Here is a 25,962-nt window from a genome sequence, read left to right on the forward strand (position 1 = left end):
TAAAGGATAAACTAGGAGGATGAAGTATCATACCTCTTATAACATATACAGTCAGACCTCGGTTTGCGGGTGTTTTGCAAGACGAGCAAAACACTCGAGCAAACTGTAACTCGCAAACCGAGCATTGACTCGTGAGCCCCCACCCGACCCGACCCCTGGAACCGGCAATATTGCTCCCCCTTGAGGCCACCAGCGCTGCTCCCTCCCTTCACGATCGCCTCCTCCCCCCTCCACTGACCAGCCTTGTCCTTACTCGTGCGCCGCCGGTGTTAGAAAGTAGCCTGCCACCGGTTTTCTGATGGGCTGCTGCTGGGCCTTGAGCATCTGCACATGCTCAAGGCCTTCTGGATCTCACTCTCTCTGAGATTCTCATGAGATTTGAGATCAGTGGGGAGGGAGGAGGCGATAGCAGCGCCTATGGCCTCAGGGGAGAGCATGGGAATCGGGGTGAGTCCGGCAGGAGTGGGCCAGCACCTGAGAGTCCCGGTGGGGGGTGGGTATAGTGGCATCCAGGGGGGGGGGCAATGTTCTGTAGCGGCGGTGGTGGTTTGATTACAGCCAGCACCCGGACCCTGGGCGCACCATCATCACCTGCACAATCTGCAGTGACATGAGCTACATGAGAGGCAGCGAACAGCAGCAGAGGCCTCCCCAAGAGAACTGGAGGAGCCACGTGGATAGGTCCGCGGCAGAGGCAGCGGTGGAGGCGTTGCTAATAGTAATTAAGTTTTTGGGATGTGGAACGAATTGTCCGAGTTTACATTAATTCTTATGGGGAAAGTTACTTTGATATACAAGTGCTTTGTATTACGAGCAGGCTTCTGGAACGAATTATGCTCGTAAACCAAGGTACCACTGTATGGTATTTCAGGTCCTTATTCTGGATTTATGCAATGCCATATAATCATCTACATAAAATCATCCAGCCCACCCTTAAGTTTCAGTGACTTTGTTTATTTATAAGTAAGGTTAAAAAGTTTTTAATTTATTTATTCTCAAAACTCTAACCCCCCTCTTCTACAAATCCGCGCGGCAACAACCCCGAAGCCCATAGAGATTTAAAGGGCTTCGGGGCTGTTGCCACGCGGCAGCCGCTAGTGTGGCTTTGTACAAGAGGAGATAAAACTGTGTATGAATGGATGAACTATATACAGCTCTCCCTCCAGATTTGCAGTTTCCCTACTCGCAAATTCAATTATTCGCTATTTTTTTTTTTCTTCTTTTTGCAGGCTGCCTAAACCTCCCCAGACCTTACCTGGTGGTCTAGCGGTGACGTGGGGCAGAATCAATCATCCTACGCTCCTGTCCTACACTCCTGCCCCGTGCATAGCCGTCATCAAAATGGCTGCCGTGAGTTCCTGTTGTAGTCTCGAGACTACAACAGGAACTCACGGCAGCCATTTTGATGATGGCTCTGCATGGAGCAGGAGCGTAGGACGATCAATCCTGCCCCGCGTCACCGCTAGACTACCAGGTAAGGTCCGGAAATGCAAGAGGGAGGCGGGGGTTGGTCAGAGCCGGCCCAAAAATTTATTTGTGATTTTTCCCTATTCGTGAACCGGCTCTGCATCTAACTTCTGTGAATACGGAGGGAGATCTGTAAATGAAAAAAAACCTAGCAACACTATCTAAATGGCCATCTGCCAAAACCACTGTTGGTAGGTATTCACAAAATACCCAACGCTCTATTGTGTCCAGAGCGTTTCAGCTACCCACCAGCCTTCTTCAGGGAACTCTATATCATGTTGTTGAAAAAAACTTTTAGCGAGCATGAGCTCTGCCTGGGTGTTCCATCAATCAACGCGCTACTGCTGCTGATTTATTGTGGGTTAGATAGTTGATGAAGGGATCCGTGTTGCTAGTAAGGCTGTTTTATATTGGCAGAATATCAAATAAACTGAACTTTGGTGTGATACTATCCAAACAAAAATTACCAGCTTCTTCTTAAATACTAAAAATAAATACTTAAATATTTTAAATAAATAATATATAAATGTGTATTAAATATATAAATTATATCAATAATGAAAAGTGCTCAGTGTCATATCTCTTACATGCGAGCCACATAGAGATTAAAGAGGGACCATCATATCACTTTTCAGTCCCTATTCATAATCTCTATGTGGCTCGCATGTAAGAGATATGACACTGAGCACTTTTCATTATTGATATAATTTATATATTTAATACACATTTATATATTATTTATTTAAAATATTTAAGTATTTATTTTTAGTATTTAAGAAGAAGCTGGTAATTTTTGTTTGGATAGTATAGCGCTACCAGCAATTCAGTAATTTTATACTCCTTCCATTTTCCACTTTGGTGTGATACAACATAGAAACCTCGCTTTTTAAAAAATTAAAATAATTTTACATGGGCTGTGGTAGTAGCAGAAACATGCCAGCAAAACTGCCATTGTGCTGACTTTGTAGCACTTAAAATCACTATAAGTGAGAGAGAGGTTCATTGGATTTCTTTGAAAATTTTGCAGATGAATTAAAAACTATCCAAGTTGAGAAACAAAAGAGACTGAAATCAGGCAGGCGAAGAAGAAGAAGAAAAAGAAGTAAATCTGCCACATCTGAAACCCTGGACAGCTTACTTGCAGAATTGCCATTTGCAAATGTGGATAGTGAAGATGTGTTTAACTGTAAGTACTTTGTGCTAAACTTAATTTAGAAAGTGTACATTACTGTGTAAAATCTGCAGCTACATTTACAGGTGGCTTTCCAACCAGTTCTCAAAGTAAGACTATGAAGTGTTCATAGTTTTAGGATAGGCATTTTTCAATATGTTTATATATATATGTTTATATATATATGTTTATATATATATGTATGTATGTATGTGATACATATATATATATATATATATATGTATGTGATATATATATATATATATCACACACACACACACACATATATATATATATATATATATATATATACTAGTCTTTAAGCCCGTTAACATTAACGGGTGCTAGAATAGATGTCTGTCTGTCTTTCTTTCTTTCTTTCTCTCTCTCTACCTCCTGCTGTATTTCTCTCTCCCTGACCCCCTTTCTCTGTCTGTCTTTCTGTCCTCTTCCTGCCCCTGTGTCTTTCTTCCTTCCTTTCTTTCTGTCTCCCACCCTCCCGCTGTCTGTCTGTCTGTCTTTATTTCTATCTGTCTCTCTCCCTGCTCCATATGTAACATTCCCTCCCCCTTCATTTCCCTGTGCAGCAGCATTTCCCTCCCCCAACCTCACTTCCCTGTGCAGCAACAGCAGCAGTATTTCCCTCTCCATCCACTTCTCTGAGCAGCAGCAGCAGCGGTATTTACCTTCCCCTACAGATCCCTGTGCAGCAGCATTTCTCCCCCCCTTTTGCTTCCCACGGTCTGGCCTACCATCGCACTCACTGTGGTTAAGGAGATCGAGAGGGCACAGCAGGAAAAACGGCAGTACCGGAAGAAGTTTATTTTTAAGTTTAAAGTTGCCGCCGCAGTTCCTCTCAAGATCGCTGCCTGAGTCGGAAGCCTTCTTCGACGCAGGTGCGGCTCGTGAGAGGAGCCGCCGCAGCACCTTTAATCTTAAAAATAAACTTCTACCGGTAGTGCCGTTTTCCCTGGATTTAGGTTTGCACAAGGTGGATAGCAGGGAGAGAGAGAGAGAGCTTCGGGCGGCCAGCAGCCGCCGCGGCCGACATCCGCTTGGGAGGGGAGGGAGAGAGAGAGAGCTAGCTTCGCGCACATGCGCACTCATACCTGCAATGCCCTACATCTCACGGAAAACGGACGCACGCAGATGGGAGTGCGCATGCGCGAGTAGCCTTTTATTATATTAGATATATATATAATGTCTTGATATCCATAAGTGAATGGATCATCCATTCATTAGAAAACACAAGTTAGCCATCATCACTCTGCTCAGAAAGTCTATCTAAATTGAACAGCAAGCCCAATCAAGCTTTTTGATCAGCACTGATTGAAACATAGGCGTCTATCAGGAAAGCATGATTCTGTAACAAGGCGCCTCTAAAAATTTAGGTGGTCTTAAAAAAAATAGGTGCTATGCATGTTAGGCGTGAGCGTGGCTAAGTGTTAGGTGCCTTTTTACAGAATCCCTGCTCTTAAGCGTGCTTAAGCGCTCGCATGAGTGCCTAACTTTTAGTTGTGCCTAGAGCTGGCTTATTTAATGGGCGCCTCCAAAATAGGTGCCCAAATAGGTGCCGCTCAGCGCAATTCACTAAACAGCATCCAATTTTATTTGAATCGTGCTGAACAGTGCCTAATTAGGTGCTTAACTTTTGGGCGCTTCATATAGAATTTACCCTTAAGTACTGTAAAACTGCAGACTCCATAAAAAATCATTTGAGCAATACAGACTTTCTGTGAGCTGCTGAAGCAGTAAGTTGTTGTATGCCCACAAACAAGATGCAAAAGCAGAGAACAACAGGCACATGACCTCCAGGGTGCATTTATGCAACAAAATAAAATAAGCTTTGCCTAGTCACCCATTCCGTCTTTGGAAACCCTAGCATATCACCTTATACCATCACAGAAAACAGTAAGACAGGCCTGGTAGCTCCATCACATCATCTCTCAATGGGACGTGATAGGCTATGACTGTCAAGCCCTTCTTGTTATTTCTGAAGCTAGAATACTCCCACTCTCAGAGAAAACAGCAAGAGGGGCTCAATGGCCCCACATATCACCTCTCAACCCCAGAAAAAAAAAATGCACATTACTGCTGGTTTCCTTGGAAACCAGAGGATGAACTTATGCTGTATAGCAAGCATAACGATGCATCTATTTATTTCTTTTAGAACCAACAATGCTAAGATGGTTAAACTGAGGGGACATGCAATGAAACTAAGAACATAAGAATAGCCATATTAGGTTAGACCAGTGTATCACAAACTGTGTGCCGCGGCACACTAGTGTGCCTTTTGAGATTTTAAGTGTGCCGTAGCTCACTGGGCAGGAAGAGAGGCTCTGGCTCCTGTGTCAGCTGACTTCTACCGTCGCGTATCTGCCGGGACTCCTGCCTTCCTCGACTCCGCGCCCCCGGACCAGCAGTGGCAGCTCTGTGTGCTTTTAACTTCAGTAAACAGCTGCCACTAAGCAGTAGCTTAGCTACGGTTTCATCAGGCAGCATCATTAAAGCGGACTGTCCTAGCAAAGGCCCCGAGGCCACTTGATGAAACCGCAGCTAAACTACTGCTAGCGGCAGCTGTGTGCCAAAGTTAAAAACACACAGTGAGCTGCCGCTAGGCTAGACAGGAAAGGTATTGCTGGACAGTGAAGGGAGAAGGGATACTGCTGAACATGGGGAGCCAGGAAGGTGGAAGTGGTACTGCTGGACAGGGGGGGAGGAGGGAAGGGAGAAGGGGTAATGCTGGATGGGGGGGAGGAGTGAAGGTAGAAGGGGTAACTCTGGATAGGGGGCGGAGGGAAGGGGTACTGCTGGATCTGACAGAAAGGGAGGGAAAGGAAAAGTGCTACACACTGGAGGGGAGAGTGTGATGGTGCATGGGGAGAGAGCATGTAGTGTTGGGGGGTGGGAAGGAGGAATGCAAATCGAGGGAAGAGGCAAGGACAGAGAGAAAGCAGGAGGCAGAAAGAGTTGGATTCATGGAGAGGGTGAGATGGATGAGGAGGACAGAAAGGAGGGAAGGAGAAAAGTTACACTCTGGGGAAGGGGGAGGGGCAAGGACAGAGAGTGAAAAGTTGGACTCATGGAGGGAAAGAGAGAGAGAGAGAGAGAGATGTTAGTTGGGGGAGGGAAGGAGGAACAGAGGAGAAGCATGCAGGAGGAGGAGAGACAAAAAAATGTTGGACTGGTGGAAAGGAGGGAGAAATGTTGGACTGGGAGGGGGGCCAGAAAGGAGGAAGGGAGATGGACTGCAGGGGGCAAAAAGGAGGCAGGGAAAGAGAAATGTTACACTGGGGGGGGGGGGAGAAGAGATTATTAAAGGAAGGGAGAGCGACCAGACCAGGGAAGGAGGGGAGTCTGGTAGCGCTGCTATAGAAATACTAATAGTAGTGGTAGTAGAGAGAGATGCCAGACTGGGAATGGGGGACAGGAAGGAGAGAGATGTCGGACCACTGGGGGGGAGGAGGGAAGGATAGAGATGTCAGACCATGGAAACAGGGAGGGAAGGAGAGAGAGATAGGAAGATAAGGTAAGACATGGAAAGTAGATTTTGAGAAGAAAGCAGAAAAATGGAAATATTGAATATTAAGACAGAAAGTGAAGATGGAGTGAAAGATAGTCAATAGATAAGAAGGCCCTGGAAACATAGTTAAAAGCACAGAAAAATAAAGTCACCAGACAACAAAGGTAGGGAAAATTATTTTATTTTCAATATAGTGATTGAAATGTGTCAGTTTTGAGAATTTATATCTACTGTGTATATTGTGTGTATATGAAAATGAATGGAAAAAATTGCATTACAATTAGTAAAGGGGGTGGGATCTGGGTATGAGCTTGGGTGGGTCTAGGGTGGAGTTTGGGAGGTCTGTGGTTGGGGGTTCTCAGTTGATATTTGTTAGACTTCCCTGCTGGTACGTCCTGATATTTCAGGACCTGTCTGGAGGGCCTCTGCACAAGCATGGATGTCAGTGTGATGATGGCACGCATGTGCATGATGTCTTCATGGTGACGTCCGCACACTTCTGGGTGCCTCGAGCCGTGGCCACTACCTTTTAGTGTGCCTCAGCTCGAGAAAGTTTGAGATACACTGGGTTAGACCAATGGTCCATCTAGCCCAGTATCCGGTTCCTATAGTTGCCAATCACAAGTACCTGGCCAAACTCCTCAAAACTTGGAAATTCTTTTAAAACAAATTGGCGGAAATATTTTTTCAGTTAGCTAAAGCTCTGGAACTTGTTGCCAGAGGATGTGGTAACAGTGGTTAGCATAGCTGGGCTTAAAAAAGGTTTGGGCAAGTTCCTGGAGGAAAAGTTCATAGTCTGCTATTGAGAAAGAAATGGGGGAAGCCACTGCTTGCCATGGGATCAGTAGCAAGGAATGTTGCTACCATTCGGTTTCTGCCAGGTGTTTGTGCTCTGGATTGGCCAGTGTTGGAAACAGGTGTTCTGGGCTAGATGGACCATTGACCTAACCCAATATGGCTATTCTTATGTTCTTATGTTATGTTCTTATATCTAAATAGGACAAGTATTATCTACAGTGTACAAATATTTGTGTAATTTGTTTTTTGTTTTTTTTTAAATTTTATACTGAACTTATTTTATTAAAGTATAAAAAGAAACTATATTCTGTACAATTGTCAGTTTATAAATCACAAATAATACAGAGCAAGGATCAACAAAACCCCTGTCTCCCCTCTCCTCCCCTCATAAATATCCCCTCCATTATTGAGAAAACTGAAGTCAAATTACTACAGAATGCTGCATAGAAAAATCAAGCTAACAGAATACTTCAGTCACACATGGCAGGAATAGTGTAGGGGAATGCAACTAGGTCAACTGCCTCCTGGTCAGAGAGAGCCCTAAGTCAGCTGGAAGCTAAAGAAGCACAGCCAGGGCTTTGCAGTCCTGTTATGTCTACCACCAGCTCTAGCAGGATACATGTTTCAAATCTGATATATTCTAATCACAAAATAGAAAATAAAATTATCCCTCGTACCTATCCACCTCCTCTTTCTCTCCCCTCTTACCTCTCTTTACAGTCGCCTTGAGCCTGTATAGGTATGAGCGACGCACAAATAGAAGATTAGATTTGATTTTATTGTCTCATCATTTTATTCATCAAATCATGTTGGTCTCAGGCTCTGGTCTCTGTTTTATTTTGTCTTCTCTTGATTTCAATAATTTTTATTGATATTTAAAGAAGAAATCGTACATATCGAAATATAATACAATGTAATATAATATAATATAGACCATATGTATGCACAAAAGATAAAAACAACCAAAACAAACAACAAAATAACAGTAGACTAATATTTAAAGTTATTAATGATCATTGATGCTTTCATAGATATATCAAAAAGGACAGTATGGATGTACACCTTAATCAATCAAACAAATCTTTATGGTTTAATAGGCGCATGGCTATAAGACTGCAATGGCTCCCATATTTTAGTAAAATTTTTTAGAGCATTAACTGCCTGTTTTACAAAGCCGCGCGCCAACGGCCCTGAAGCCCTTTAAATCTCTATGGGCTTCAGGGCCATTAGCGCAGCTTCGTAAAAGAGGCCTTAAATCTCTCTGCAGCAACACGCTCAAACTTATTTGTGTAATTTTATTCATTTGTAAATGTGAGTGATGTAATATACGGTAGCCTTTTTAAAATGACCTCATTGCAAAGAAGCATGGGGACTTGAATATATTTGCAAGAGAGCTAAAAAAAAAGAAAAAAGATTGATAATTGCATTTATTTATTCATTCACAATTTGATATACCACAATTAACTAGCAGAGCTAAGGGGTTCACAGACTAATAAAATAAAATTGATACACAGAAAGGAACTCCATTTGTGTGATAGGAAAGAATCAGCTTTCTACTACAACTATTAATTATTTCTATAGCGCTGCCAGACACACACAGCGCTGCACAGTGCAGGGCCGCCATCAGGGCAGTACTACCAGTCCTGCATTCAGGGGCCCGGAGCTGACAGGGGCCTGGGCTCCCCAGTGTTCTCCCCAGCGCTTTTCAGCCGGGCGCATGCCCAACAAATTTAGATGCCCGCTCGGCTGTCATCTGCCGAATCCTGCTGCCGCCACTGCTTAATGCGCAGCCTGAAGAGCCGCCGAAAAACCCGCCGGACTTTAAACAAAAAAAACCCCCAGCAAGCGACTCGAACCCGGCTTCCCTCCGAAACCGGAAGTTACGTCAGGGGGGAGGGGTAGAGAAGAGAAGCCGGCACGGACCATTAGAGCCCCGGAGCATGCCTGAGATAGGCCAGCCACGGAAGGAAGCTTACTTGCTCTTGCTTACTTCAGGCCTTTCTCACTGCCAGGTCCTGCCTACTTTCTGTTTCCGTGAAGGCAGGACCCGGCAACGAGAAAGGCCCGAAGTAAGCAAGAGCAGCAAGTTGTAAACTTCCCTCTGTCGCTGCCCTTTGGGAGATAGATCAGCAACCAAGGGAAACTTGCAACTTGCCTTTATCTGTAGCGAATCTGCCGGGTGTGTGAGACAGGGGGGGGGGGGGAATGAGAGGAGTAATGCTGCTGCACCCAATTAGGGGGGAGGGGGAAGAGAAATGCTGCTTTTGCTGTACCCAATTAGGGGGGGAAGAGAAATGCTGATGATACTGCAGTACCCAGTGGGGGGAGGGGGAAGAGAAATACTGCTGCACCCATTTGGGGAGAGAGAGAGAAGGAGGGAGAAGGAAGATCAGGAAAAGGAGGAAAGAGATGCAAAGACCATGGGAGGGAGGGAAAGAGATACCATACCATGGAGTGGAAGAGAGAGCTGTCAGGGCATATGAGGGGGGAAGCAGGGCCAGATTAAAGGATAGGCCCAGTAGGCACAGGCCTAGGGCCCGAAATAGTCAGGGGGGGCCTGCCAGTGCTGTGCTTTGGGGCCTCACCCTTGCTGGATTCGCTGGCAGCAGCAGCAGCCTCATCATCATCCCGGGCGACCCCCAACCCGATCCGACCCTCCTATCTCTCCCTCCTTCCCTCATCAGTGACATGCCAGAGGGAATCATGGCAGGAGAAAGCCCTGAAGCAGCCTGCTTAGAGTAGAGCAGTGCTGTTTAGAGTCTCGTGATGGGAGGGAGGGAGAGATAGGAGGGTCGTGGGGGGGGGGGAGAGTAGCAGTCTGCCCCGGGTGTTCGACCTGGTGTCATGAACTTTTTCGGCTAGCATCAGCATTTACAATTCACTGTTGTTGCCAGCTTCAGGCCTTCCTCTCTGCCGGGTCCTGCCTACTTCTGTTTCCATGAAAGCAGGACCCAACAGAGAAGAAGGCCCGAAGCTGGCAACAGCAGCGAATTGTGAATGCTGCTGCCTGAAGAAGTTCATGACGCCAGGTCATGGGTGACAGAAGGAGGAAAGGGAGCAGAGGGGGAGAGACTTGCTGCACCCAACTGGAGGGAGAAAGAAGATGAGGGAGGGAATGAAACGAGATGCCAGGGATTGGAGGGAAGGGAGGGAGGAAGAGATGCAGGGCATGGAGGGAAGGAGGAAAGTATGCCAGACCAAGGGAAAAGGAAGGGGGAAAGGAAGGAGGAGATGTCAGAGCATGGAGGGGGAGGGAGAGATGGAAGAAAAGAAAAGGAGTGAGATGCTAGAGAATCAGGGAAGGGAAGATACCAGTCTGTGGGGTGCGAAGGAAAGAAAGGAGAAGAGAGAGATGCCAGAGCATAGGGGACGGGGTGGTGACAGAGAGAGAAAAATGGAGAGGTGGCAGAGCTGAAATCAATCATGTACAAAGGAGAAGAGAAGGGGCACAGGATAGACAGTTTATTGAAGGAGCATAAAAAGAGGGAAGATGCCATATGGAACGGAGAGAGGGCGGACAGTGGATGGAAGGGGCTGATGCTGTATGGAAGACAGAGCGGACAGATGCTGGCTAGAAAGAAGAGTGAAGACAAGATGATTAAAGCAAAAACGACAAAAGGTAGAAAAAATTGTTTTGTTGCTTTACGTAGAATCAAGTAGTATTGTATCTATTGATTAAAGTTTATAAATAGGAAATGGAAATAAGGCAGTTTTTTGGGGACTAAACCCCTTTCCTCAGGTCAGGACAGGATTCCATAACAGCAGGGGTGCCCAAATGGTCGAGCGCAATCGACCAGTAGATCGCAAAGGCAATGTGAGTTGATCGCGTTGCCTTGGCAATCTTTTTCTTCCTGCTTCCCTGAGCCAGGCCAGGTGCGTAGAAGCGCCGGACTCACAAGACTTCACTTCCGACGTCAATTCTGACGTCAGAGAGGAAGTTCTGGGCCAGTTCTGGAACTTCCTCTCCGTCGTTAGAATTGACATCAGAGGTGAAGTCTTGTGAGTTTGGCGCTTGTACATTCCTGGCCTGGCTCATGGAAGCAGGGAGAAATCGGCATGGTGGCTTAGGGGGTAGGGAAAGAATCAGGGAAGTGGAGAAATTGGCGTGATGGCTTGGGGGGGCAGGGGGAGAGAGAAAGAAAGAGAGACAGAAAGAAAAGGGGAGGGGCAGAAAGAAAAAAATATTGGATATATAGTCAGAAGAAGGAAGTGCAAACAGAGACTCATGAAATCACCAGACAAAAAGGTAGGAAAAATGATTTTATTTTCAGTATAATGATCAAAATGTGTCTGTTTAGAGAATTTATATCTGCAATAGCGGTTTTTAGCGCAGGGAGCCTATGAGCATCGAGAGCAGCACAGGGCATTCAGTGCATCTCCCTGCTCTAAAAACCGCTATTGCGATTTAGTAATAAGGGAGGGGGTATTATTTGTCTATTTTTGTATAGTTGTTCCTGAGGTGACATTGAATAGAATCGTCTGACTTGACCTCTTTGAAAATCCGCGGAATATAAATGATAATTAACATTTTCTCTGCATACAGTGTGCTTTGTGTTTTTTAAAAAATTTTTTATTGTTGGTAGATCATTTTGACTTGGTCATTTTAAAAGTAGCTCGCAAGCCCAAAAAGTGTGGGCACCCCTGCTGTAGAGCCATTTCTTGTATGACTGGATGAGCTATATTTATCTTTTTTTTTAGTTGTTTAAATTCATGCAGAAATAAATGGCTAGATTGAACCTAATTACTTCATTAACGCCTGTCCCTTTTTTTAACTTCTATACCATTTGAAAGAGGGCAAATACTTCTTAAATTTAGTAAAAATATTCTGGCACAAGTGTCAAACCTTAAAAAAGGAAGTCATATTGAGCATTGGAAAATAATAATAATAATTAACTAATAAAAATAGGGTTCCTTTTACTAAGTTACGATAGTGGCTTTAGCGTACGCCACGTGCGCTAGATGCTAACGCCAGCATTGAGCTGGTGTTATTTTTCCCACATAGAGCATGGGTTTGTGTGTGCTAGACATATGTTAGTTTAGACTAGATAAGTATAGATTAGTTTAGTTTAGGTTAGGTTAGGGCCCTGCTGAAAGAGTCTACCTTGACGTGGTTGCAGACTTACAAATCTTTTGGTCAAAGAGTGTGGTGACAGAGAAAAGTATGTGTGTATTCGGCCCATGGAAGAAGGGGGGGTCAGGGGCCCAATAGGATTGCTCAGTAAGGGGCCCAGAAATTTCTGATGGCGGCCCTGGCACAGTGTCACAAAGAAGAAGAAAACAGTCCCTACAAGAATAGGAACACAGTAGGGGATCTTCTCCCTACTGTGTTACTATTCCCGAACTCACAGGTGGATGGGGAACCCCAAGAAACAGTCAAAAACAAAACTAAACAGAAAAAAGCAAGCTCAAAGAGCCAGGTTTTTAGAAGGGATTTAAATTTCTGGAGGGTTCCTTCAGCACATAATGTGAGAGGCATTCTATTACAGAGTTGGGGAGCTGCAAAACAGAATGCAAAATCTCGAGTGAACTCTTAATTGATCAGAGCATGGTGTAAAGTAATACACTTTTCCCTCCGTATTTGCTGTGATAGGGGATTAACAGACCCGCAAATACAGAAAAACCGCGAATAACCTTTTCATATGTTATTCGCTGTTTTCTATTCAAAACCATCGTGAATATGGTGAAACGGCAAATAACATGATAGAAGACCTGGCCTGTTCCTGAAGGAGAGGCAAAACACGGTGAAGAAAGTGCTGGGAATCAGCGATTTTATCTGTAAACACTTGGAATCAGCGATTTCTCTATGCAAACTGATGTAATTAGGGGGGAGGAGCCAGCAAGCTAAAAACTGCGAATAATCGAATCCGTGATTGCTGAAACCAAATACAGAGGGAGAAGTGATATGTGAATGTTGCTAGTATTACCGATTGCTTTTGAATTCTGAAAAAATTTACTTGTTCACTGTTGATTGCATTATTAAGTAACAAGTAAATAACAAATTGTTTTCTTTCTCTTTTCCTCAGCTACTGCTACACCTGGCAATGGAAGTTTAAAGAAAAAGAGAAAAAGAACTGTTGGGCTGGAGAATGAAAGTGAAGATCCAAAGAAAAAGAAAGAAAAGAAGACTAAACCGAATTACTTTATATCTCTTCCAGTTAGAAACCAAAAGGTATTGTTTTCAAATCATGCTGCTAATGTCTTATCCGCCAAGTTAATGAATTTGATATATTGCCTTTCGGTGGTACAACCAAAACAGTACCACAGTATGGAGTTACTTTCTCTGTCCCTAGGGGGCTCACAATCTAAATTTTTGTACTTGAGGCAATAGAGGGTTAAGTGATCACAAGGGACCACAGTGGGAACAGAACCCAGTTCCCTAAGTTCTCAACCCACTCCACTCCCTCACTGAGTAGCTCAGGAACGAACAGATATAGGGAGTTTCCCATATCTTCAATGAAGGGAAGTAGGCTTAAGGCTGAGACCAGACACACCTCAGCTCAGCCTTAGTAGGAGCTCCAAGATTTTCTTCAGGTCCTTTAGGATTATGACTCTCGCACACTCCAGTTAATCGCTCCTCAGACAGGAGTTAGTTTCCAACAAAATAGTGCCTGATTTGAAGTTCTGCAGGTTAATGTTCAACTGCTGCGGTCAGCATTTTTTTTAAATGCCAGCAGTGGTAGTAAAAAAAAAAAAAATCTGGATATTCAGTGCCACTATCTAGATAGATGCTAGTGCTGAATATTTGGATAACCCAAACAGACCGGGGATTTTGAATTACAGTCCACTCGAGGGGCAATACTTTCAAAATAGAACAAAACACAAAAGACCCCCTCTCATCAATACTGGGCAAGTTTCTCAAATAATATCATCATATAACATTTAAAGGCTTTAAATATTTAAATGTGCTCATAAGCTTTTCAGCAAGGCGCCACAGCAGCGGTACAACGTCGCTGGAAAGGTGCTTGAATCTTAATCATAACACATTGCATGGAGCAAGGATTCTTGCTTCTACTGGAGTGGCAAATGTTATGGCTCTACAAAAGCTGTTTAACAGTAGATCACTTATCTGAAAAGGTCTGAAAAAGCCGTGAACTGATCTTTTCAGTGGACAAGGTCCTTTAAGGTTTTCATGTGGATTATTTTATTTTTATGTGGATGATTTTATTTTATGTGGATGATTTATTGTACCTTTGGAACTTTGACATTTTTCAAATAAAGTCCATTTAAGGAACATCGTCATTCCACAGAGTTTCTTTTGTTTTTTTCCCCATGTTCAGCATCTCCCTCTCTGTGTCTCCTATACTTCCCTTTCTAGTATATTCCCTGTGTCCATCTCCCTGCCTTTATTATCATTACCATTCTATGTCCCTATCCCTTCCCCCTGTGTCCAGCATCACTCCTCTGTGTCCCTATGCCCCCCAAGTCCAACATCTCCCTACTGTGTTCCTATTCTCCCACATATCTATCCATCTTCCCTGTGTCCATATACCCTCCCATGTCTGGCATTGCTCCTCTGTATCTAATTACCACCCCATGCAGCATTCTCCTTTGTTTACCTGTCCTTATGATCCCATCCATGCCCCATCTTCCCTCTTTTTGTATATCTTTCTATGTCCAGCTTCTCCCATCTCTTACTTTCTTACACCAATGTGTCTCTTGCCCTCTCTCTTTCCTCCTTTCCTTCACCGTGTTCAGTATTTCACTTCATAAGAACATAATAGGCCAATCCAGGTCACTAGTACCTGGCAAAAACCCAGAGTAGCAACATACCATGCTACCAATCTAGGGCTAGAAGTGGCTTCCTCATGTCTGTCTCAATAACAGACTATGGATTTTTCCTCCAGGAAATTGCCCAAACCTATTCACTCTTACCATAACCTCTGGCAAGTCGTTTCAGAACTTAACTATTCTCTTAATGAAAAAAATATTTGTCCACATTAAATTTCATCTGCCAGTTGAATACCCAGTCTTCCAGTTTCCTAAGGTTTGCCTGCAATTCTTCACAATCTGCAGTTTAGTATCATCTGCAAATTTAATCACCTCACTCATCATTCAAATTTCGAGATAATTTATAAATAAGTTAAATAGCACAGGTCCCATTACAGATCCCTGTGGCACACCACTATTTACGCTCCTCAATTGAGAAAAATGGCCATTTTTTCCCTACCCTCTGTTTTCTGTTTTCCTACACCCTCTTGGTTCAGCATCTTTCTTTCCCTTCCCTTCTCTCTCCTCCCCGCAGGTCCAACATCTCTGCCTTTTCTCCAGCTCCAGTCAACCCCCCTCCCCCCTATATACATGGGTCCAACCCCTCTGTCCCTTTCCTCCAGCTTCAGCCCCTCCCCCACCACCACATTGGTCCAGCAACTTTCTCTATTCCCTCCAGCTCCAGTCACCCCACTGCAGGTCCAGCCTCTCTGTCCCTTCCCTCCAGCCCCAGAGTCCCCTGCATGGATCCAGCATTTCTCTCCATTCCTTTCAGCTCTAGTAACCCCCCCCCCTTTTTGCTGGTCCAGCACCTTTTCTGTTTCTTCCTTCTAGCTCTAGCCCCTGCCTCCCTTCTCCCCAGCCCCAGTCCAGGTCCAGCACCTCTCTCTCCCTTCTCTTCAGTTCTGGAACCAGCCAGCTTCTTCCCCTCCACCCATGGGTCATAGCAGCAGCAGAATCCACTCCCTGGTGAGTCCAGCAGTTCCCCTACACAGATACAGTGGCAGCAGCAACACCCCCCCATGCAGATTGATCAGCATCTATATGCTTTCCTCCCCCACTCCCCTCCCCTCTCGATCTGCACCTATTTTACCTACAGGAGCCTTAGCCATGCCACAGAGAATAAAAATCAGAAGCCTGCTCTAGGGCCTTCCTTCTGCTGAGTCCCTCCTTCCGATGTAACTTCCGTTTTTTGCGAAATTACATCAAGGAGGGACTTGGCAGAAGGCAGGCCCTGGAGCAGGCCTCTGCTTCTACTACACTTCCAAACACTACCTCACACATATTAGGCCCATCACCCTAACTACCTTACCCCCAAGAAACTATATGCCCCAATAATTGTTCCATCCCTAAGCTATACCCCTGGTACTGACACTGAATATTGGGCCATGACTGGCCAAGAGTGCACTGTCCTTACTTCTATGGGTCGAAGATGACTATTGGTCAGAACCCACATAAGGTGAATGCTAGTCTGATTTTCTCATTAGCCACCCCCTCCACTAATCCTTGAAAGCACACCCCCCCAGCAGACCTGACCCCCCCCTCCAAACCATGTTGCAATACAGTACTTAAGCTCTGCGTACAATCCCAACCCATCCCTCCATCCCTCACTCCTCCACCCATCCAGATCTCTCCTTCACCCCCAGATCTTAGGGGATATCCCTGGTGTCTAGTAGGACAGGGCTGGAGCAGTCTCCTTTTTGCTTCTGTCCTTCTGGCTCTGGCACTCAAAATGGGGGGAATGGCCATTTTAAAAATAAACACATGGAAAAAATGAAAAACACAACTTGGCAGCTTCCTTGTGATCTTGTGTAAATGGTTTTAAAATGTTCTCCTATATCTTCTGTGTTTTTCTCAGTCTCTAAGGTATATTGAATATATAGACTTCATTGTACTCCAAGTGGTACCATGGCGAACCATTTTTTAATGTGTGTTGGTTAAAAAATCCAGTTGTTCACATGTGTCAAAATGCACATTTGTTTCCTAACTATTTAAGTACCTGATTCTAATTAGTCAAATAATTGTGCTGATGAAACTAGGCATTCATATACTGTTTCACACACTGATTCTAGATGTCTTATTGTTTCTGCTTTTATGTATGCCTAGAATAGTAGCTCGGAATAGAAATATTTAAAATTAATAAAATACCCTTTTTGTTGTACAAAGAAAGGCTTAAGCAAGAGCATCTTGGAAGAACTTGTAATTCTTATTATTATGCCTGGGGTTTTCAAACTTTTTCTTATCACAGTATCCTTCACTTTTATTTAGCAGGCAGACTCTTATATTGCTGGTTTTTGCAATTACAAACTGTTGGCCTTCTTTCACAGTATCAGAAGATTACAATGTCAGGCAGCAATAATAAACAATCATTCAGGGAGATGTACCGTGTCCTGGAAAGGAAAGGCCACATCTTTATCTGTGTGGGTAGTTGATAGCATACTAGTCTAATCAGTTTTGCTTTTATTTGACCTGTGTATTTCTTTGTCACTAGATTCTAAACAGTATTCAGACTCTACAGGATACCGTGGTACAGAAGGAGCATAGACTTTCTAAAGCGATGATTCCTCAAGGCTCCTTTCATCTCACGCTCTTTGTGATGCATTTGGCCAATGCAGAAGAAATTGGTTTGTAAGTATTTCAATATGATATCAACATTTTAAAAATATTGGCTAAGACAGGGCAGATTTAAGCTATTGTCCAAATACTGTATATACTGAAATATAAACCGAGATTTTGGGGCCAAAATTCTCAGTTTATATTCGAACCTCTTTTGGATGATGGAGCTTTTTCTTGCCCTCCCCACTCCACCCGATGACCAACAATGCTATTTTCCACCCCTCCAGATGCCCGGCACTGCTATCTCTCCCCCCTTCCTGATGACCAGCACTGCTATCCCCACTGATGACCATTTCTGTCTCCTCCCCCCGATAATCGGCACTCCTATTGCCCTCCCCCCGATGACCAGCACTCCTATTGCCCTCCCCTCATTGAACAGCACTACTATCCGCTCTCCTCGTTGACAAGCACTCCTATCCTTCACTACCCACTCCCCCCTGCCCCAGACTAACATCATACTTACAGTCTCGATGCTCCAGAAACTGACGCCGACATTCTGTGCTGGGCTGAAGGGCCTTGAGCGTCTGCGCATGCTCAAGATCTGCTGGCTCCCGCCCTCTCCGGGATTCTCAAAGGGAGTCCAGCAAGCCTTGAACATGCACAGACACTCGAGGCCCTTCACCAGCCCAGCACAGAGTGCCATTTCTATAGTACTGACAGACATATGCAGCACTGTACATCAAACATGTAAAAGACAATCCCTGCTCGGTAGAGTTTACAATCTAATCAAAACAGACAAGCAAGACAAATAGGGGTTAGGGAATTTCCCACAGAGGGAATGATAAAACAGACATTGGTAAGAGTTAGGAGTTAAAAGCAGCCTTGAAAAAGTGGGCTTTTAGCCTAGATTTGAACACTGCCAGAGATGGAGTTTGACATACTAAATCAGGCAGTCTGTTCCAGGCATACGGTGCAGCAAGATAGAAGGGAAAGAGTCTAGAGTTGGCAGTAGAGGAGAAGGGTACAGATAAGACATCTACCCAGTGAATACCTCCCAGTGAGTTCCTAGGAAGGAGTGGAGGGAGAGATACAAGAGGAGGAGCTGCAGAGTAAATGCACTTGTAAGTCAACAAGAGGAGATTGAACTGTATGAGGAAATGGATGGGCAGCCAATGAAGTGACTTGAGGAGAGGGGTAATGTAAGCATAGAGACACTGGTGGAATATTAGTCATGCAGCAGAATCTTGATACCCTCCCTTTTTAAAATTAGATTTTGTAACATCCATTCATTTTGTCCCTTGTGTAACCTTTCAGTTAATAACTACAGATGAACAGCTTGACTGTTTGCACACCAAGCAGTATATTGGTTACCTTAACTGAATAAATATTTACAGCTCTAATGGGGCCGCACCTAGACTTTGATGCCCAGGGTTAAAGAAGTAAGGAGTGGAACTAGAGAAGGTTCAGCAAAGAGCAGTTATGTTGATTTCATGAAAAAAAAAAAAATTTTTTACCCTATGAGAGGGTTGTATGAGGAATGCTCAATAACTTATCTACCTCAGTAGGAAAGAAAAGAGTTTAAAAAAAAAGTTTTATTTTTCAGTATAGTCCCTTGATAGCTCCATACACTTCATTCACTTTTACTACAATGACTTTAACCCCTTTGAAAAGAATTTTTCTGTTTGACCTTCAAACCAGACTTCACACCACCTTGACGTCTTCATCACTGTCCACGGAGAGATTTCTTCAAAACTCAGAACAGGAAATAATATGAGGGAGCCAGGTCAGGACTGTAAGGTGGTTGGTTCAGCTGCTGTAATGTAATGTAATTTATTTCTTATATACTGCTAAACTCCGTTAGGATTATAAACGGTTTACAGAAAAAATAGACAATAGGGTACATTAAAATTATAAGTAAAATAGGTACTTAGATATTCCCTTACTGTCCCGAAGGCTCACAATCTAACTAAAGTACCTAGAGAAATGACAATTCGTAGAGTAATGAAAAAATAAAATAGAGATAGATGAGAAAAAATAAGAAAATAAACATTCTAATAAGACTACAATGGTCTAAAGGACTTTGAAAGGTTGAAAAAAGAGGGGAGATAGGAAATAGAAGCAGAAGGGAGAACCGTTGAAACTATAGAATTCTTGGGAAATTTAAATGAAATTTAAATAATAAAGTAGGAAACAAAAACCAAGTGGCAAAACAATGAATGAGGTTTAAAAATAAAATATCATAAACTAAAAAAGAAAGTGAAAAAATAAAACAAACAGTCAAGACTGAAGTCCAGCTTGAAATGACTTCACTGCTTTGGCTGCGAAACTTTTCCAGATGTCATCCGATCCTTGTCAGCAAACCGGAAGCCCCAAATCCAGTGTCTCCGGTCATCAACTCGTCAAGATATTCACTCTCTCCTCCTGCATGTCAAATTCGCTGAATCTGTCTCCTTTCAGGACAGGCACCGCTCGCGTCTCTCTGCTGAAACCCACATTCTTGGATGGCAGCCTTTGATTGTAGTGACATGTGCACCAGTGCATTATCGTGAAGAAGCAGCATGCCTGCTTTGAGTTTTCCTCGCCTTTTCTCCTTGATTGACTTTAGCAAAGCGATTATTGCGTTGGCATAACTCTCCCCGGATATGGTTGTCTTGTGTGGAATGAACTCCAGAAGCAAAAGTCCTTCATCATACCAGAAGGCAGTTGCCATGACTTTTGCCTGCAGATTTTTCTGTCTTGAACTTTTTGGGGGGTGAGGGATGACTTGTGCTTCTACTGCATTGACTGCATTTTGGACTCAGGATCTCTGTGAAAGGCCCAGGTCTCATCTTCTGTAACCAAACAATTAAAAAAAAAATCACTTGGTCTTCACACAGCATATCCAAGTTTTCCTGACAGCACTAGAGCCTTGTGGCCTTGTGACATGGTATTGGCATTCTTGGAACCCATCTTGCACTAATATTGGACATGCCCAACTTTTCATTAATCATTTTCCAAACCATGTCTGCCAGGATGCCCATTTCCTCTGAGGAAAAATTTGATCATGTTACTCCACTTTTACAGAAAACTCACTGGCTACTCATAACTCACAGAATCTCTTATAAATTAGCATTACTAACTCATAAAATACTAATAGATAAAGCACCCACATTTTTAGAAAGATACTTGATTCCGTATGCTCCTAATAGATCTCTAAAATCTGAGGATAAATCCCTTCTTTCGGTCTCTTCTCTAAGATTCATCAACACTCAGAGGAATATACTCTTCTCTGTCACAGCTCCACAAATTTGGAACTCACTGCCGACCTGTATTAGGGAACAAAAAATACTTACCGTATTTTTTGCTCTATAAGCTGCACCTGAGGAAAAACCAAGAAAAAAAAATTTTTGAACCAAATGGTGTGCCCAGTGGTCTAGTGGTAGGCCGGGACAGGGTATAGGGCACATCTTGTGGTGGGCACGTTAAATGGTAGGCACGTGTAGTGGCACCCAGTCCCAAGCCAGCCAGCCAGCCAGCCCCCCAGCCTCCCCCGTACCTTTTAAAATCATCCCCTGTACCCCCCAGTATTTTTAAATCATTCCCCTGTACTTTTAAATCATCACCTCAGTACTTTTAGATCATCCCCCCCCTACCTGGTGGTCCAGCGTGCATCCCTCTCTCGCTAGCGGCACACAGGTCAGGAGCACAGATGTCAGGAGCAAGCTTTCTGCGCTCCCACTTGGGCCCGTGTTGCTTTCTGAATGGCTGGGGTCAGTTCTCGCGGGACTCGCGAGAACTGACGGCATCCATTTAGAAAACAGTGCAGGCCCAAGCAGGAGCAAAGAAAGATTGCTCCTGACATCCATGCTCCTGACGTGTGTGCCGCTAGCGAGGGAGGTATACACACTGGACCGCTAGGTACTACGATGACGACAGAGGAGGAGAAGGAGACGGCGGGAGGCGGGCAGATATTTTAAAAGGTGTGGCTATGGCGGCAACGGCAGGGGAGTAGGTGGGTGGGTGTTTTAAAGCGGTGCGGTGCAGGGGTGTGTGTTAACCTTTGTTCCATAGGACACACCGAGATTTCCACCCACTTTTGGGTGGAAAAACAGAGCATCTTATGGAGCAAAAAATATGGTAATAGGTTCAAAAGACTATTAAAAAGCTGGCTTTACAAGGACACATTTGAATCTTGAAATTCAACTTCATTCGGATACATTTGAATCCTGTTATCATCTGAGGCCACTTTTTTTCTAAAAAAGGAAACTTAATGGGTAACAATTCCCACCCCTATTGTTCCAAACCTCCATGTTTCTCTTTTTCTCTAATTGATATTCAGCACTTAACAGGCCAGAGTAACTGAATGAATAGGGCCACATAAATCACAGTCCTATCTTTAAGTGGCAACCCATGGGCCGGTTAAGTGCTGAATATCGACTTATCTGACCATGGTCCCCTTTTATCGCTGGCTGTAAAATCTCTGAAGCTCATAGGAATTCTATGAGCATCAAAATAGAGAATGACACGGGGAAAAAAAAATGTGTCCCCGTCGCCACCCCCTCCATCCCTGTTCCTGCCTCATCCCCGTGACCTTCATCCCAATCTCCGCCCCTGTGACCTCCATCCCCAGCAGCATCCATACAAGCCTCAAACGGGTATGATTTTATACACTTGTCTTTATTAATGTATAAAGGAAACAACATTCTTTACAACTTAACTTAACTATCCAAGCCTATACAAACCAAACCTGTATTTTTTAATCCATGGATGAACAACAAATCATCCAGATGCCTACTCCTTCCTGCCTGAATGACAACCCACCCCTACCTATTCCCCTTATCTTAACTGAGTCTGGAACAGATCAACAGAATTCCAGCAAGAAGGATGCCCACTCCCTCCTGCCTGAATGACTCTCCCCCCACCTGAACTGCTCTCCCCCTACCTATCTCCCCTATCTTAACTGGGTCTACTCTGGAACGGATCAACTGATGACCAGCAGGAGGGATGCTCACTTCCTCCTGCCTGAATGACCCCCCCACACATTTGAAAGACCCCCCCATCTACTCTCCCACCTACCCCCTACATTAACTGTAATGGATCAGCAGAAGTCTGGCAGGAGGGATATCCACTTCCTTCTGCCTGAAGGCCCACCCCTCCAGCCTGAACGACCAAGACCGCCATGCACCCCCCTCCATGCCTTCCCACCACCACCCGGCACCTCGACTGGAAGTCTCTGGATTCAGAACAAAGACCAGTAAGAGCTATTCCCTTACTGGCAGACTTACCTCTTCAAAATGGTGGGCCTTCCCCTTTCCAATGCACCCTGTGAAGCACTGGGAGGGGCCTAAGGCCCTGATTGACCACACTATAAACCACGGAGTTTAGACCTACAAGGGAAGATTCTATAAACGGCATCCCGATTGTAGGTGGTGGTAGGTGTCCTACCTCTGTCTAACCAGCCAATCAGGATGCTTTCTAGTATAAATCATGTTTTATTGGCACATCAGCAGTAAATACACAATACAGCACGACAATACAACAAGGTCGCGAACACCAAACGTACCATCAAACACATTTTCACCCCAACCAAAGAATCCCCCCAATCCCCACCCACTCCAAAGCCCAAACCCCCACCCCATCCCAAACCCACACCATGAGACCCAATCCATACCCAAAAACCCCAGCAAGAAAGGAGTATGCTGAGCATCAGGATGCTTTCTAAAAAAAATCCCCGAAGCAGATAGCCTGCACTGTAGGCGTCTATCTTGGGTGCAGGGAGATGCATTGGGACACTTAAACTTGCCCAAGACTGGGTGTAGTTTCACCTGGAAGTGGCCTTGGGTGAACTTAAGCATTCCTAGGTGTCTCCCTAGGGCCGCGATAGACACCTGAAATGTAGGCCAGTAAAATGCTAGTCTACATTTCAAATAGATATGGCCACTGAGCTGATCGATGCAAGGAAATCTCCATGCTGTGATCAGCTGAGTTTCCGCAACAGGGAACCCACCTTGTGAAGTTCCCTGGCAGGAGGGATGTCCACTACCTTCTGCCACCGAACCCCCGCCCCCAGTTGAAGCATCTGGGCAGCAGGGATGCCCATCTGGGGTAGCCAGTGTCTTAGGCCTTCTTCCTGGTGCATCCTGGGATGCAGTGGGAGTGGCCTAAGGCTCAGATAGGCATCTGAAAAGTTGGCATCAGAAAGTTGGTTTTTATTATCAGCATCAGAAAGTTGGTTTTGATGGATGTGTTGGTTTGGAGGGATGGGGGCGGAGATATCGGGGGAGGTACAGGATATCAGAAGGATGTCGGGATGTGAGGATGAATATGGAGGATATCAGGAGATGTCGGGATGTCAGGGGGAGGGGTATAGGGCTCCGTGGCTCTGCTGATCCTGGCAGGGGGAATCTCCAGCTGAGCTGCCAGGAATCCCCTGAAACTGGCTCAGCTGATAGGGATTCCTTCTGCTCAGATCAGACAAGGTAGTTGGTGAGTACATCTACAAAACTTGCTTTTGTATGGTTTTTCACCTGGACGTTTTTATTTTTGAAAATGGACAAAAAAGGTAGACATCCTAAGAACCAAAACTTATTCCTTGCTCATTTAAAAAAATAAAAGATAGACATTTGGCAGCTTTGAAAATGGACATTTTTCCTGCTGGGTTTGTGGACATTTTGCACAAAATGTCCAACCTCAGACTTAGGCACAATTTTTTATTATGTCCCTCCACATGTATGTCTAGTGTGGGGTTTTTTCTAGCAAAAAAGGTGATGGTACTCAAATGCCATGCCATCGTTTAGGGATGGGGTAATCACTAAGGACCCACTCCACAACAGCTAGGCCCCCTGGCACCAGTCACAAAATCTATAAAAAGGCATCATTAGTGTGCAGAGCCTGGCCTCTTTCATTAACACTTGGGGACTATGGATCAATTTTAGCAGGCAATGGAAAAGGCACTAGTACCGGTATTCAGTATTTCTGAATACCCCCTGAAAAAAGCCTTGTGTATATCTAGTATATTGCTACACTTTTAAACTAAGGCTGGAAGGTACGATATGGTTGTTTAAATCTATCAATCTGGAGTTATGGTAACATTTAGCAGTAGGGTGGTTCTGGGACTTACTGTATAATTTTTATCCAACAAAGGAGAAGTACGGTAATTGAGTCACTGCTGAGAAGTCTGCTGTACAGTTAATCTTCGCATATTTCAGGTAAGCACTGCCCTCAAGTGACTAAAAGAGGGAATCATCAGAGAAATAATTTTATGGAAAAAATGTCAGCCAACAAGTTATAGATGATGCCTTTTTATTGGGTTAACTGAATACACCTGTCACTAGATTTTGAGAACTGCCACAAATATATTTAATTAGTCCAATTCAAACCACCACGTTCTTTTGCTGGCAAGAGGACTCACTAAAGGGGTAGGTGAGGACTCCCATACTTACTGAACTTCAGGGTTTTTCTAAGAAGTATCTGCTTTAGGGCTCTAGATATTGAACTGGCTATGCATTTTCAAAAGAGTCCTCACACAATTGTGGTGTTCCAGCATAACATAAACTTTTACATTTTACCTAGTAATATAACCCTGGTCTCGCTCTGGCTCTTCAGGTCGGTGACCTGTAACCAGGGAGGGGCCTAAGGTGCCTGAGCCAATCAGGGACTTCCTTAGGGCTGAGCCTAAAGAAGTCCCTGATTGGCTCCGACCCAATTCACTAACATCAAGGCTGATCAACCTCCAATCCGATCCGCACATGCAAATGAGGGGAATGTTGACTCTGCTGCCCTTCTTAAGAAGCAGTTTCTCTCCTACACCCTGAAAATAGTGGAGCAAAAAGAGAAAAAAGTCTGTGGGTGTGTTGTGGCTGCATGTTAACATATTTACATACGGCTGGAGCACGGGCAGTATGTCTGGGAGGGAATGCATGGATGGGAGAACATCGCAGGGGAGGAGACATAGGCATCCTGGGACTGTCTGCCAAGTCTCTTCCCTGAAGAAGTCCTTTCTGGAAACGTCAATCGCTCCTCCTAAACTTACTTGCTCCACTTCATCACTGACGCTGAAACCGTGGATTGAAGACAAAGTTTTATTTTATTTTTCTTTCCAGCTTAAGATTTATCTTTAATCTTATCTATTGTTTTGCCTTTTGTCTTTGTTTTGTTCTATTTCTATCATTTAAATTTCTCCAGAATTCTACTGTTCAACGACTTCCCCCTTCTGCTTCTATTCCTTTCTCTCCTCTCTTCTACCTTCCAAAGTATTTAGATCAATGCTGTCTTGTTAAAATGTTTATTTTATTTTTATTTTTCTTCTAACTCTACTTTTCACTTCTCTATTACCCTCCAGGTACTTTAGTTAGATTGTGAGCCTTCGGGACAGTAAGGGAATTTTTCAAGTACCTTTCTTATTTCTAATCTTAATGTATATTTTCTGTAAACCGCTTAGAACCTAACGGATGTAGCGGTATATAAGAAATAAATTACATTACATTACATTACATTACTATCCCCGACCTCAAGAGGCTTGAGGGTAAGCTGCAGAGGACCCATAAAAACAACAAACCTGGCCAATCCCTTGTATTTACTTGCACTAGTCCTTTTTTTAAAAAAATTTCTAAATGATGGCCAGAGCAATTCCCGTAGAACAAACCTCCGAGCTCTCAAAGCACGTCTCGGTGCACAATAAAGCCTTTGATTACCAGCTGCCCTGAGGACGTCTCTGCACTGCAGCTCCCACAGGAGAACCAGAGAATCCTTATTCCTCCCT

General features: G+C 44.2%; 1 protein-coding gene across 5 annotated transcripts in view; it reads left to right on the plus strand.

Moving 5' to 3' along the window:
• AKAP7 (A-kinase anchoring protein 7) overlaps positions 1-25,962 on the plus strand; it is a 236,121-nt gene that overhangs the window by 13,171 nt on the left and 196,988 nt on the right. For all 5 annotated transcript variants that reach the window (XR_004538897.1, XM_033939175.1, XM_033939174.1 and 2 more), the window contains exons 3-5: positions 2,495-2,653; positions 12,983-13,128; positions 17,158-17,294. Coding sequence is in view for 4 of the 5 variants with exons in the window: in XM_033939175.1 (XP_033795066.1) it covers positions 2,495-2,653; positions 12,983-13,128; positions 17,158-17,294 (442 nt within the window). In the remaining variant the exon portion in view is untranslated. The remainder of the gene's footprint in view (positions 1-2,494; positions 2,654-12,982; positions 13,129-17,157; positions 17,295-25,962) is intronic.

Source organism: Geotrypetes seraphini, chromosome 3, assembly GCF_902459505.1.
Source record: "Geotrypetes seraphini chromosome 3, aGeoSer1.1, whole genome shotgun sequence".
Classification (NCBI taxonomy): Eukaryota; Metazoa; Chordata; class Amphibia; order Gymnophiona; family Dermophiidae; genus Geotrypetes; species Geotrypetes seraphini.